We start from the raw sequence: 14849 nt of genomic DNA, 5'->3' as shown, positions 1-14849 counted from the left end.
GGGATAGCATCAGTGTGGTCCTGTTTCCCAGAGGTTGGGGCAGATAAACAATGGGAGGGCTTACCTGTTCTTAGGAGCTTTCCAAAGGTATCCAGCTGGCCTCTATTGGAAGCAGCCCGGTCGACCATGCTGGGCCCATAAAAGCCCTAGCCTTGGCTGGCATAACCTCCCACCCACTTACCCCTGACCCTGCACTCCTGACCTGGGCCTTTCTTCCTGTTCTGGATGCCCATGGCTTCCAAGGCTCCTGCCCATGTCTAGCAGGAGAGGAGGGAGTGAAACTGTGCTCCCGCCCCCCTGAGTTACCTGCTTGGGTCCCTGCCTTGCTCGTCAGAGCAGAGGGTGGTTCCTTTACAGCGGGACCTGTGCGGAGGGGCAGCCAGGAGAGGCCTGCAGTGCTGTGAAGCTGGGCCAGCAGCTCCACAGTCTCTTTCTGCCTCTTCCTCTCATCTGCACACACCCCACACAGTCACTCCTGGCTACAGTAATAATAGTTTCACAGCAGCCCCGCCCGGCTCAGCCGGAGGATGGATTGTGCAGCGTAAGCTGTCTGCCGCCACTCTGTCGAGACTAGGTGAGCGCTTTTCTCACACAGCGCAGGAGCCTGGCTGGGGAAATGCTGGTGGCAGTGATGGTGGTAGCTCAGGATGGCTCATGAACGGGGAAGGCCCATTCCTCCCCCCTCCCCTCGTGTGGCACGATCCCTCTGCCTCTCATGCCCGATAAGCTCCAGAGTCCCGGCAGGTACCCGGCAGGTACCTTTTCCACCCATTGCTTCTGAGTCGCGTCACCACCTCCTCCTCTTGGCAGGATTCGCAGTCCTTGGATGGCTGTATCCAGAGCACCCTGTCGGCGCTGTATCCTCCCTTTGAGATCACGGCAACGACAGTCCTGTGCCAGGTCTTTGATGTGGTGGAGAAAACATACCGTGGGGATGGCCTGCGCTACCTCATTGACTTCCTGATTCCTGCCAAGCACATCCTCCAGTGTGTTCAGCAGGACGCCTGTGTGAGTATCTTCCCTCTCTGGGTGTGGATTGTGTTGCGGGATGGAGCGGAACAGCCCTGGTGCCCCTGGGGGCCAAGGCTTGCATTGAGGACTGGTGCACAGGGCTCCCGGAACCCTTCAGCAGGACCAGAACTTTAGCTAAGAAACTCCTGATGGGCCTGACCTTCCTCCCAATGGGATAAGGAGACAGGCTTCCTGTTCACCCCTTCCAGTAGGCGCAAGTTCCCTGGGGAATGTACTGAACGATGGAAGGCTTATTGCCTCAAACAGTTATGTAACCAACCCATTTGGAAAAAAAATATTCCTGGCAAGTGCTTTGTAAAATCACAGGATACAAGCATTTTTTAAAAAAATTGTTTTTGGTTTTACCTACATTTTATGTACACCCATAATGTTAAATTGTGCTGTGCTTTGATGTGAATGAAGAAAAGAAAGAAAATGTCAGAGGCCAGTCCAAGCGCCCTGGCATCGTGCAGCCTTTTCCCACTGCCTTTTCTGGGCTGATATCCTCGGTTGAAGGTGAGGCCCATAAACTGCCAACAAAACAGGCACTCAGTCTACTCTGTAGCTACCTGGCCCTGGGCTGCCAGGCTTCTGCTGCTGGCACAGGCAAATCCCTTGATGCGAGTGCGCTGGATGACAGTCACCGCCGAAGTCTAGCTCATGTGCTCTACTGATGTGGTTCACTATTTGTGGAACTACAAGGCGCTCTCTGTGTTTGTGTGTGTATGGGGCAGTGGGGGCTCCTTCCTAGGGCAGCTCTTGGACAGGTGTCAGTTGCCAAAGGGTTTTCTGGGGGCTGCTTGGGATGGGCTGTGCAGCCACTGAGAGGGAGCCCCAGGCTCTGGTGCCAGAAGAGGAGGGCCCTCTCTGCCACTTGCCCAGGGCTGGTGGCTATGAGTTGTGCCTGCGCTCCACCTGCAGGGCCTAGCCCCGCATCCTGTCCCGTCTGCCATGTGGGACGTGCTCTTTTTGAATCAGTGGGAGGGACACAAAGACAATGAGTTTTGCCTGTTGCTTCAACCTGGAAGTAAACTTTCAAGCTGAAGGCTTTGGGAATTGACAGGCCATCACTGTAATCACCACCACCACGGAAATGTGCTGCATTCTACAGTATTAATATGGAAAATAACCCTGGTTGGGAAGGGTGAGGCTGAGTGCCACCCTTTCCTGCACATTGGGCTGGGTTACTCCTTCTTTGGGAGACAGCTGGTCCTTTACTGTCAGGGTTTCTGTTAGGCTGGCCCTTGGCCTGTGGAGCCTTCCTTTCCATCACGAGGGCTCTTTCTTTCTTTCTTTCTTTCTTTCTTTCTTTCTTTCTTTCTTTCTTTCTTTCTTTCTTTCTTTCTTTCTTTCTTTCTTTCTTTCTTTCTTTCTTTCTTTCTTTCTTTCTTTCTTTCTTTCTTTCTGTGCCTCTAAAGGCTGGTGGCTTCCCCACTTCCTTTTGATCAATGACGTGTTTTCCCTTTGGAACCCCGTTGCAGACCACTCATCCGGGTTTCCTCTTTCCTTCAGGTTCCCTACTCTGGTTTGCTCTTTCGGCATGAGGGCTGGCCCCTGTGCGTCCACGAGAAGATTGTTGTCCAGCTGGCTTCCCTCAACTGGCGGATCCTGAGGCCCGGAGACTTCTACCTGCAGGTGGTCCCCTATTTGAAAAAGTCCCCACGAATCATTGTGAAATGCTTGGCCAAGGACAGACATAATGTGGAGGAGCTTGTGGTCCCAGAGGTCTCTTACACCTCCATCTTCACTGTGGAATGGCTGAACGGCATCAACGAGGAGCGGAGAGGAACGGCCCTGGAAAACTGCTTGCTTGCCACGGATGATCAAATCTTCCGTGTGCCTTGGGACCAAATAGTCAACCCAGAATTCATCGATAAGCCCAAAGCCATGGAAAGCGGTGTGAGTTCAGCCTCTCTGGCTGCAAGCTCTTCTCCTCTGGCCTTGTTGGCCAAGCAGCCCCAGAGCAGCTCCTCAGAGGAGAGTCCCCAGACTTTAAAAAGGGCCCTGAAGCCACCTGGAGACGGCTTGCTCATGACCGCACCAGAGGAGTCCGCAGGAAGGACAGCTGCCAGCAGCACGGAAGAGGGACGCCCAGGGTTCGAAGATGAGTCAGAGGGGACTCTTGGAGGGGAATATGTTGTGCTCACAGGGGCCTCCCTGCCTCAGTGTTGTCCTCGGGTGGCCCCTCTCAGTTATTGCACTAAGCCCAGGACGACAGCAAAGGATTGCTCAGTGGGCGATCAGGACAGAAAACTCCAGACTGGAGTTTGTGCAGCGCTTCCGTCAGCTCTAGAGGGGCAGCCGTGGAATACTCCCGACGTCCAGGTGAGAGATGCTGGGAATTGTCTGGAGAATGAAAAGGCTCTGGGAAAAGACCAGCTGCTCCTGCAGCCTCCTGGAGGGCCCGAGGAGACCCCAGTCCCTACCACTGGCTTTGGAACCATGGGGGAGTCTCCCCAGGGCGAGGGCTTCCAGGTGTGTCTGGAGCATGAACTAGACTGGCAGTATGCCATGTGCCGCTACAGTGATGGAGAGGAGGCTGAATGCAAGCCTACCCCAGGAGGAGGAGGAGGAGGAGGAGGAGGAGGAGGAGGAGGAGGAGGAGGAGGAGGAGGAGCAAAAGCCACAGCCGAAGTAGTAACATGGCCTTCCAGCACCATCGAAGCCACTGAGAGGAGCAGCTCAGGGTTGGAAAATGGCCTCGAGGCTGCCGAATGCTGTCCTGGGAGTGTTGTTCTAGGGGCAACGCTGGGCAGGGGCAGCAGACTCCCAGGAGAGGGTGGAGGGCCTGTGGACTCTGGGAAAGCCTCCCTTTCTGGATCTCACGGAAGATGTTTGGCCATCAGCTGGAGCTCTGAGGAGGAGGACCCCGGCGTCTCCAGCTCAAGCCTGCAAGGAAGTCCCTTTGACCCTCAAACAGTCGAGACTTGGCCTGGAGGCCCTTTATCTGAAGTGATGTTGCTACACGGTCCTCCATCTTGGGAACCACCAGCTGAAGTGGCAGGTCATTCCGAATGGCCGGTGGAAGGCCATCTTCAACAGCCGAGGCATGAGGGGGACCAAAGGCAAGCAGGCCCGTTAGTGGAGAGTGGCAGTGCGTTCACCCCTCAGCCATTGGCCGGTGGACAGCAGCAGGCGGAGGGATGCCAGGGGGAGGGGGAGGAGGAGGCCGGACAAGGGAACAGGGGCAGCCCAAAGCCGCCAGTGGAGAACGCCTCCCCACTTTACATTCATGGGGCAGCCCTGGATGGCCCGGGAGCAGAGCCCAGGAGTAGCAGCTCTTCAGGAGAAGCCCGGGCGGAGGCACAGGGCTCCTTCCGCCCCCTCCATGAGGAAGAGACGGCAGCGTGCTGGGTGGGCCCCCCCTCCCACTGGCCTTGCGAACCAGAGGCCTCCCTGTTGGGAACCAGCCAGGAGGGGGAATGCTTACCAGAGCGAGGGGAGGGAAGTGGCCCAACTGCTCCCCTGAAAGAAGAACCAGGCATGTCAGCCCTTCAGGAGACTGGGCACAACTCTGGCTCCATCAGAGCGCCGGACCAGCATCCAGCCCATTGTTTGGGCGAGGAGGATGCAGAAGAACCCACACCTTCAGTGTCATCAGCCGTCAAGTTGCCAGAGAGCAGGCAGAACCTCATAAATGGGGATCAAGCCACAGGTAAGATTCTGTAGCGAGTGTTCTGCTTGGGCCAGTGGCACATAGCTGGCAGGGTGGCCTCTGTGCCAGGAGGGACAAAGGGAATCTCCCAGGCCTGTGGGTTTGAGCCAGCAGAGGGAATTCAGGCCTCCAGCTTCTCTGGCAGGTTGGGCACTGGAGCCACCATAATACCCTCCCCCCCCCCCCCGCTTTAGCAGATTGGCAGCAGGCCTGTTTGTGGCGCCGTTCCAGTAATCCTTAACAGGGATGCCCCCACCCAAAAGCAGCTTCCTTTTTGTCACTTCCACGGGCATCGCTTGGTGCGTTGCTTCTACTGACTGTCACTCATCCGTCTAATGCCCCTTCCTCGGTCTGGAGGGGCCCTCTTGAACTCCCGGGCAGGAATCCAGTAGGTGGTCGCAACCAGAGTCGGCTTACTGATTGTGTCCCTCTGTTAAGAGACCTGAGCGTGGCCAGAAGTTCCTTTTGAGATGGCTGAAGTTCAGAGGGGAGCCCTTGATGCAGCCCTAGGCCTCCCAGTCCTGATCGCATGTTAGGCAGTTTGCAATGTGGGTTTTGTTCTGTTGAGAGATCCCTCATCTTTGGTTTGGCAATTGCACCGGCCTTTTCTCAGCAGCGTCAGATTGCCCACGGCTTTTAAAGCAAAGCACAGTCAGAAAAAGAATGCCACTGGGTAAATAAAAAGGGATTTTTTTCAAGTGAGTTGCCAAACGGAATCTAGACGAATCCCGAGATTCCTCCCTGCTCCAGTTTTGGAGCATTGCTCCTGGAGATCATCACCAGGTTCCAAGATTCGTGGCCTTTGCGCGGTGTAAACAATGCTCCTGGGCCTTTGAATAGTTTTCAGTATTTTGAATTAATTTCAGCTGGATATTTTTAGTACAATTTAAAGATCGTTTCAATGCCTATAAAGGCACAACTCTTGGGTATTGCTGGTTGTGGCTGGTGGTTCGTAGGACTGAGGTCAGGTTCCCATGTTCCATGTCATGTGATCTCTGGACTGGCTGCCCTTGTTTGTTTTTCTTCTTTGCTGCCCTTAACGTTGGCTTGAGACCCTGCTGGTGAGGTTGTCTGTGCCACTTTAGAGGTAATTGATTGCCTTCTCTTTATGGTGTGAACCAGAGAAAGCCCAACAGCAGTCCCAGTGGTGCTGAGCACTTGCTGTTCATGGTCCCGATTCTCTAGTTTGACATGAAAAAGAGTTTGTGCTTCTGTCCTCTGCTCCCCAAGAGGAATTCCATGTAGCGTTTCCTGGATGCCTTTGGCTGGCACCAGAGGGGTCTGGATGGACCAGAACTGTGGGCATGTCGTATTTTAGTGTCCTTTGAGTTTTCCCAGCGGGCAAGCTGCATGTGCACTAAAGCAAGCCATTGGAGGGGAAAGAAGAAAATTTGTTGTCGGCTTTATTTCACAGTGGTGTGCAGACTATATGTCAACTTGGGTCCCTTCTCCCTCCAACTCAGGCCATGCTTCCTCCTTCACGTATTCCGTGCTTCCGATTCAGACATCCCGCCCCTTGGGCTCCAAGAATCTGGGTCAGTTGCATCTTACGTAGGCTGTCTTTTGAAAGGGGTGGGGGTTTAGCAAAGCAGCGGAAGGTGCAGGAAGTGCCGCACCCCAGCCCTGCTTTGAGGATGGCTGAGAACACGCTTCAGCAGTTGGGCTGCTTCTCGGGTAGCAGAAGGTTTTGGAACTACCCAGAATTCTCACATAGTGTAAGGTGTTTCACTTCTCTCTTTCCCCAGTAATTCAGATATTGGAGTGAGGAAAAAGCACACATTTGGAGAGTTTCATGTCGATATTTGATCACCTCTGGTTGGGGGATTGGCCACCACAGCTTGAGCAAAGGAGCCTTTCCATGGCCTATACCAAGGGAAAAGGCAGTGCCAGCTCTTGGTGTTTTATCCATTGTGAGGTGGTCGAGGGGATAAACGCTAAGCTCAGGCAGCTGCTGCTATTGCTGCTGCAGAGATAAAACCAAGAACAGTCATCATGTGGGAAAGGAGATGCCATTCCAGTCAGACCGGTCCTAATGCACAAACTCCACGGGTTGGAAAATTCAGCTTGGGGTGGCAAGAAACGAGCCAGAAGATGGGGAAATCATGCGTGTTGTGCCCTGCCAGGAAGCAGAGCCTGCTGGCAGAGATTAAGCACACCAGCACACCTACATAAATAGCTTTGCTTGTGCCAGCAGCAACACCTCTGGAAAGGAAGCTTTCCTTTGCTGGAATTGGGTCTTGGTGCTGAATCAGGCAACTCGCAGCCTGACTGCCTCTCCACCCACTGATTCTTTGATTCAGTGTTCTCTTAAGTAAAGATCTTGACTGTTAAGTCAGTTAGAGCATCTCAGCTTCTTTGTGCCAGCTGGTTTGAAGAGTTTATGTCCTGCCTGGCTTCCTTTGAGACCAGCCAAAAAGGATGCAGTCTGTGATTAGGCATCAGAGAGACCCTCCAGTTTTGTTCACTGAGGGCCACATTCCCACGAGGGTCTTGGCTGGGGAGTGAAGCTGGAGATGCAGGAGAAGGTGAGGCCGTCCAACATGGTGAGCAGTTCCCCATCTCTCTGAAAAGAGCCTTGGATGCTGGCTCTCCCTTGACGCCACAAGCGTAGAGAGGCGAGCCAGGGAAGGTCTGGAACAACGGCCTCAGGCAGTGCTTGGCTTTTCTGCACGGGGTGCCTCCTGCAAGTCCTTTCCCCCTTCTTTGGCCAGCACAACAATGGCAGTCAGCGAGGACTGTCGTCATGGCCATGGCATCAACATGTCACGCTTGAGAGAGATGCCCTTGGTGGGCACCTCCTGGGGCAGAAGCTGGAGGAGATTCCTGGAGAGACCCGCGATCAGACCTCACATCTGCTTGAAGGGATGTTCCGGTTGGAAGCAAGTGTGGGTGCCCCAAGCGGAGCTTGGAGGGAGTCCCATCAGGGAGGGGGACATTTGGCCCTTTCTCCCTTTGCTCTCTTCCCAGTCTCAACTGACCCCAAGTGTCAAAGTTGCTATTTGCCCTCCCCACCCCACCCCACAACTGGTTTCCCCAGGAAGGGCAGCAAGTAGCAACAGAGAAGAAGGCTTTTATATCAGAAAAAGTGGTGCAGCAGGAAGAGTTTAAATTCCCCTCTCAAGGAGCCACATTCCCAGGGGGATTAAAGGCCTTCTGCAGCCGTGGAGAGATCCAGCCAGAGAGTCTGGGTGCTGGCTGTGGAATCGCTTCCCCTTGTGTTCTCTCAAGCTTGGAGTCTGCTTCACAGGCAAGATGTCGCTTTACTCTGGGGTGGAATCCCCCAAGCCAGGAAGAGTCGTGTGGATGGAATACCCCGTGTGTGTCTTTGTGTGTGTGTGTGTGTGTGTTCATGTGCCTGCGTGTGCACACACTTTATTATGTCTGTTTTATTTGCAACTGCCATTGCTTTTCCAGGGCTCTTTGGAAGAGGCAGGGTGGGTAGAAATCAAGCCTGGCGAACATCTTGATTTGTGTCCAGCTGTGGGTGGGGATGATGGTGGCGTGAGACTGAGCAGTGTGTGTTCTTGTCTTTCCCTGATACAGAAGCCTCCGTGAAAAGGGCAGAGGAAGCCAGCAGAGCAGCTGGCGAAAGGACCCTGCCACCAGCCAGTCCAGGCTGCACCTGGGAAGCCGTCCCCGCACCGGCCGCACGCCCAGAGCAGCCTTCGGTGGCACCCAGGGGAGGTCTGTGCGCTGCCCCCGCCTCGGTGAAGGATGTCAACTGGGAGGTGCTGGAGAGTGGCGTTGCCTGCCTGCCAGGTAAGGACCATCCCCGTGGGGGTGGGGGAGACTCGCACTGCCTGGTGCTGTTTTCTGTGGTGGTGAAATGCATTGTTTTTGTACAAAGCTCTGTGAGTAGTGGAAGTGGCGTGTGGGTGTGGGTGAAGTGCCTTTTGGGCTCCTGTAAAACTGGGCTTTCTGCACCCCACCTTGGGCATCTGGCATGAAATGCAGGAGCACAAGCCATTGCCCACCCCCCTGGAAAAAAAGGGGCCAGGGCTTCTGTCCTCCCCTCTCTGCCCCTGCCTTCCCTCACAGGAGACCAGTAGGCTGATGACTCGGGGACATGGGGTTGAGGAATCCAGAGAGCAGCTGTGGACAGAGTCGCCCTGAGGGGCTAGGGTAATAAAATGGGGCTCTGAGGTGCCCCATCAGCTCCTTGCACCCAGGCCCTGATTCCAAAGGCATAGAAACGCTTACAGGGCCGGTTGAGGAGCTGAGGGGCGGCCGAGCTTCCTCCTTCCCTTTTCTTGGGTGCCCCCTCAGCCCGTCTGCAGAGAAGACCGGCAGCCGCTCACCTTTGTACCGCCTTTGTTGTTTTCTAATTAAATGTTCCGCTTGCAGCAGCAGCAGCTGGGTTTTCAAAAACTCTTAACATTTTAAATTTCCCTTTGTACCCAAGTTAGGAAAATCCCACTTCTTTGTTTGTTGGGAGGAAGGCCTTAAAGATGTCAGGGACCAGGTCCAGACTGGGGAATTTTCACTGCTCAGCATCTGGAGTGAAAAGGTTCTTGCCTGCCTGGATGGGAGCAGGGTTGCTGGTGGAGAAAAGGCTCACCAGACACAGCAGGGCTGTCCTGGAGTGAGGTATCTCTCTCCCGCAGGGCTCTCTGTAAACCATTTGAGTATTTTCACAGCCTGGTATTGATAAAACAGGTACTGAAGGGGAGGACTGGAAATACTAGGTGTTTTAAAAAAAAAAGATATAAGGCTCCAGATATTATTAGACCCTGTCTTTTAGGGTTGCCTTACAGATGTGTACTGCACATGGCTGGGCTCCTGGAAGAGAGTGTTATGAACGGCCTTTCCTTTTCCGAGTGGGTTTGCCTCCCTTCCAGCCCGCTGCCCATTGGAGGCAAGTCATGGCAAGGAGCAAACCCAGAGGTTGGCCTTTTCTATGAAACCTCCCTCTCCCCATGACAAGGTCCTGAGTCGAGGGCAAATTCCATCTGTGGCACATTTGTTGGTTGGTCTTACTTATTTTGGGAAGGGTTAAGAACTGCCGGGCATTGGACTGGGGCCAGTTTACCTGTACCTTGTCCCAGATGCCCCCCTTACAGTAGCACTATGGGGTGGTATATAAGCAGCATGCTTGACCCTGTGAGCATCACTCCTGCCTGCCAGATAAACCAAGCAGACTCCTCCTCCTCCTCCTCCTCCTCAGGTACCAGGGACAAAGGTGGACGTGCGGTGGTGATAGTCACCATGAGGAACACTGCCTGGCTAAACCCTCGCTGCAACGCCAGTGAACTGACGTGCCTGCTCCTGTACCTACGTAGCACTCTCAGGTTCGTGGGGCGGCTGGAGAGCGTGTGGACTCGGGAAGGAAGCAGTTTTGCCACAAAAATCCAGCCTCGGGGTACAGATGTGTTTGAAATGTGTTTCTAGAGGCCCTTTCTGCTGGTGCTCAAGCAGGCGGGAGGAGTGCTTCTCCATGTGGGAGCCAGACCACTCTGACCTGCTCCTCATCAGAAAGGCATGTGCCTCCACCTATGGCTTCCATTTCTGCTAGGAAGCACTCAGCAAGTCCCCAAAAGGCAAGCTTCAAGTGGGCAGTGGTTCTCCACCTTCAGAAGGAGCATCAGCTCCAGCCACGGCCGAAGCAATAAAACTATCCAAAGGAACAGGCTGCACCGCAAGCCCAGAGAGCAGAACAGGAGTTTTGAGCGGCTGTGGATGCTCTCTGGCAGGGCTGTCATATAGCACACAGCGGGGGCGTGGGGGGGGGGAGATTCCCCTTTCCTTGCCAACCTGCAGCTTGACTGTTCAGCCAGGCTTTGGGGTCGCCAAGGCCACAGTGTGGTGGCAGCCTGTTGGAATGAGGGCTGGCCTTCTGCTTCGTCTCACACTTCTTTGGGAGGTGACTGCCGTGGCTATTTGCTTTGCAGTTGGCTTTAGTGTGGATAAAACTGGAGTAAAAACTGGCAGCTACATGACGTAAAGCTAAGCACAAGTCTAGTATTTTTCATTGGCAAATTGTCTCTTTTTGTTCTGCCAACGGAGTAATTTGTTTTGCATTTGGCATTGCTTTTTTCCTGCTTTCTGACATGTGTGATCAAGTAAAATGGGGGAAACTGGGTGGTAACTGGTGCCCAGAGGTGCTGGAAAGGCTTGGAGAGGGCAAGAAAATGCTCTGAACTCTGTGACAGGTTCTCCCTCTTTTGGCCAGCGAACTGGGCTCCCTCACTTGCCAGGCGACGGACACAGGTCCCCAGTGCAGAAGGGAGCTCCTCCATGAGCCACCTTTCCGGCTTGGCCCGGCTCGGCCCAGCTCTGCTCAGCTTGGACAGAGTCATGGTTTCTTGGAGCCAGGGTTACTTGCTCGTTTATGTATCTGCAAGCCCATTAAGTTTTGGAATGATCAGGCGGCTGTAGCTTGCAAGCTTGTGTTGGGGTTGGAGTGAAGGACTTAACTTGTGTCAAAGCCTCTAGCTTGTTTTTACCTGCACTCTTATCATCACCATCGTCCTCTGTCAGGTATATTTTTGTATGTGGCTGATAGAGACGATCTGTATCAGGGCCGTGAACTGAGGATAACATCCTCTTCCAACCTTTAGGTAATATTTTTAATTTGACGGCCAGAGGCTTAACTGGTGTGTAAACTAATGTTTTCCCCAGACATCTCTGATAGGGGGCATGCCAAGTTTCTGTGTGCCTCCGTCCGTTGCCAAAAAGGAACCATGTGGCGGTGCGGAACGAGGGCAGCCGCCAGAAGCCCATGGTGGTGGATTAAGGCACACTCGGCCCCAGGGCCCTCACAACCGGCTTTGTTGAAGCAACAAGCCTCTGCCTCTAAACCCGTCAGAAAGGGTCCTGCCTCTGTTGGGAAAAGTCTCTGGTGGCCCCGCAAGAGAGGAGAGGAGGAAGAAAGAGGAGGCCTTTCCTGCTTCGCCTGGCACTCCAGGAAGGGCCTGGTTGGTCCTGAGAAGGGACGGCTCCGGAAGGAGAGGCTGCAGGACGGGACCGCGTGCCTTCGGGTGTAGAGCCAGCAGAGGCTGGTGCTCCAGAGGGCGTTGGAGGAGGGCTGCGCCTGGCAGCCTGCCAGGGGATGGGCCTTAGGAAGGGCAGCTGCTGACGCCTGGTCTCCCTTTTGACTTCCAGGCCGGAGTGCCAGGCTTTGGGCCTGACCGTTCTGGTAGACGCCCGGCGATACTCTCCGGTCCCAGCCGTCTTTAAGGCTTTGGCTCTCCTGCAGGTGAGGCCTTCGTGCTCAGTCTCCCCTCTTCCCCCAGCAGCAGCCAGTTGAAACTGGTGGGGCACCGATAAATTTGAATCAAAACCCAGCAACGACAGGTCGTAAAGCTTAATGTGGGAAAGCTGGTGGTGGAACTGTATCTGTCCTTCAGCAGGGATTGGCCTTTCTTTCTTTCTTCAGCTGGCAGGGGTGCTTGAAACAGACTTGACTTTTGTCCATTTTTTGCCCAGTGTGATCCCCTGATCTGAAGGCAAGTGGTGGACGGGCTCGAAAGAGCATCAGTTCCCCTCAACCGCATGCCTGTTGTGGTCTGCCAATATCTCTCTGTGTGTCTTAAAGGCTTTCAAGGCAGGGCTGGACTACCGTTACTCAAGAGGTCACTTCAAGGAAAGTAAATAATTTTTTTTTAAAAAAAGAGGCAGACATGACGAATTAGCACCTTGTCCAGCTTCTGTTGTCGAAACACAGTCCTCTGCCTCTGCTGATTCCTACAAATGGTTTGATGTCTGAACAGCTGCAGAAGTGTCGCCCTGGAAATCCAAGATGAAAAAATGCAGATCACGGTGGATCCGAGAGTATTTTTCCCAGCTGTGCAGTCACACCTTGGTGGAGGTTTAGTCTGTTAGAAGTCCCGTGGCTCGTTTTCAGGGGCTGCAGCACTGCTGTGGCCACATTGGCCCTTCTTTGTTAAACGGATACAGTTCCCAGGTTCCTTTGGGACAAATCCATCACCCTTAAGCCACCCCATGCTTGAAAGGTAGATCTGCCCATAGCCGCCTTCAGCTTGTCTTTGTCCATGTTGCTCCTGGATTCTCCCCTTCCATGGAGTTTGGCTAAGGATTTTGCAGCAGGCTGGCATGGGCCCAGGAGGGTCTTGGGGCACCTTTCAGCTCAATTTCAGAGGGACGCTGGTGCCACGGAGGGCCAGCAGGAAAGGGCAGAGACCAGGCTGCCAAGAAGAGATCATTGTTTAGCTGCCCGGAAGAGGAGGCTTCAGGCCGGAGACAAAGCCACCCTGGAGAGCCCTAGAGCCTGTTCTTTGCATTGCAGGAGACCGTCTCTCACTGTGTCCACGGAGCCCTCCTGCTGGTTGAGAAAGATGCTACCTTTCGGGTGGAGAAACCAGCATCTGTGCAGGTAGGAGAGGCGCTCATTTCCAAACCCTTTGCTTTTCCTTAATTTCTGCAGCTCACTGGGCCTGTTTGCTTAAGCTCCAGAAATCCAGGGGAGATTTGTATCTAACACAGAATTTGGACATTCTGTTTTGCTTTATGCATCATTTTTTTAATATTTTGCTTTCGGCAGGTTCCAAACCCTATTGCAGAGATACTTTGGCAAGCAGTGGCATCAAGGGCAGAATCCCATCTATGATTTACATATGTTTTCCCCCAGCCTTACGGTCTTTGGCTGCCCTCGTTTCTGTTGGGTGGGTGGCTTCTCATGTTCTCCAGCATTTCAGCTCCAGAGTTCAGAGCAAGGTGCACCAGCTGACCCAAAGCAAGCTCTTCCGGGGGTGGCTTTGTGTACATTCATCCAAAAACCTCTGGGTTTTTGTTTTTACAAGTGACAAAGCTGCCGTGTCCCACTAGTTGTCCATGGGCTTGTTTTCTTTTTTAACAACCGTCCTGACTCCTTTTGTGCTTGGTGTGACTTTGATGTATTCTGAGCATGTGAAAAAGAAGCAGGCCCTCTGGCTTAAAACAGTAAAAGTAACAAACAAGAAGCCATCCCCCCTTTAACCCCCCCCCCTTGCTGTTGACTTCTATGCCTCCTCTTCCTGCCTGGAAACCCCCCCCCCCGAAAAGTGTTTGGCCTTTGCACAGGAAGTGCTCTGAGACAAGGGGGCAGGGCCCCCTTTTTGCTCCCCTGACCTGCTTGTGAGGAAAGGGGGTCCAGGGAGCAGAGCCGGGAGAGGTGTGGGGGAGGGGGAGGTCATGGCTCAGCCACATTCGGCACTCACAGTGTCCAGTTGGATGTGGCCAAAGGAGGGGGGCAGAGTTTCCCTGTCACAGAAAGTGCCAACACCAGAGTGCTAAGTGGGAACAACAGTCTCTCTCTCTCTCTCTCTCTCTCTCTCTCTCTCTCTCTCTCTCTCTCTCTCTCTCTCTCACACACACACACACACACACACACACACACACACACACACAGGCCTCCTCTCATCTCATCCCGATACTAATGTCTTCTTCCCTTTCCTCTTCAGTGTGAACTCCTCACCTCCCTGAAGTCCCTCCAGAAGCACATTGAGAGCTCTCAGCTTCCCTTGGAGCTGGACGGGGCCCTTCCCTACTGCCATCAGGACTGGCTGCACTTCCGGATGGTGAGGGAGACGTGTGCCGCTCACTCTGTCTTGATACATTCCCTGCCAGGGTCGAGAAGCCCCAGTTCACCCTCTTGGCAAACGCTCTGTGTGCCCAGGAAGGCCAAATCTGGGGTCTGGCCCTGTAGATTCCAGCTGGAGTAGCAGGTGTCCATTTGAAAGGTTCCAATTTGGAAGTTAAAGGCAACCGCCCTGTTTGCCTTTGCCTGGAAGCAAGTTACCCTGAAGGCTCAGAGGGGCAGAGCAGACATCCCTAGGACTGTGCAATCCAACTCTGGCAGCAGAGGTGCGGGATCTTCCTTCTGGTTTGGGTCACAGACTCTTAAGGGAGACGTGCTGGGGGTGGGCCAGCGGGCCTGAGGTATGGAGGAAGAAGGAGCCACGGGCCTACAAGGCGAACTGGGAACCCTGGGGCAGGAGCGGGTGCTGGAAACGCCTCCTGGCTTGTGGCAGCTCCCCAAGCGGAGCACGGATTCTCACGGGCTTGCGTGCAACCGCAGCAAGGACCAGAGGGGGCTCTTCCTGGCCAAGGAAGCCATGGCCTGGTGCTGCAGGGCCGCTTTGATTCCAGGCCAAGCCTGGGGACCCCCGAGAGCTGGCGACGGGCAAGAGCCAGAGGGAGCCCCGAGGGAGGAGGCGGTTGTTCGGTCAGTAATGTGCTCCTGTGC

At 54.2% G+C, this 14849-nt stretch overlaps 1 protein-coding gene across 1 annotated transcript in view; it reads left to right on the top strand.

Annotated features, from left to right (window-relative positions):
- PLEKHG4 (pleckstrin homology and RhoGEF domain containing G4) overlaps positions 1 to 14849 on the top strand; it is a 38020-nt gene that overhangs the window by 9607 nt on the left and 13564 nt on the right. The window contains exons 2-8 of the mRNA XM_078380553.1: positions 811 to 1008; positions 2524 to 4666; positions 8210 to 8425; positions 9831 to 9954; positions 11768 to 11861; positions 12912 to 12998; positions 14065 to 14181. Of these exons, the coding sequence (XP_078236679.1) occupies positions 811 to 1008; positions 2524 to 4666; positions 8210 to 8425; positions 9831 to 9954; positions 11768 to 11861; positions 12912 to 12998; positions 14065 to 14181 (2979 nt within the window). The remainder of the gene's footprint in view (positions 1 to 810; positions 1009 to 2523; positions 4667 to 8209; positions 8426 to 9830; positions 9955 to 11767; positions 11862 to 12911; positions 12999 to 14064; positions 14182 to 14849) is intronic.

The sequence above is a fragment of the Pogona vitticeps genome, chromosome 10 (assembly GCF_051106095.1).
Source record: "Pogona vitticeps strain Pit_001003342236 chromosome 10, PviZW2.1, whole genome shotgun sequence".
Classification (NCBI taxonomy): domain Eukaryota; kingdom Metazoa; phylum Chordata; class Lepidosauria; order Squamata; family Agamidae; genus Pogona; species Pogona vitticeps.
This window is presented reverse-complemented; position numbering and strand designations above follow the sequence as displayed.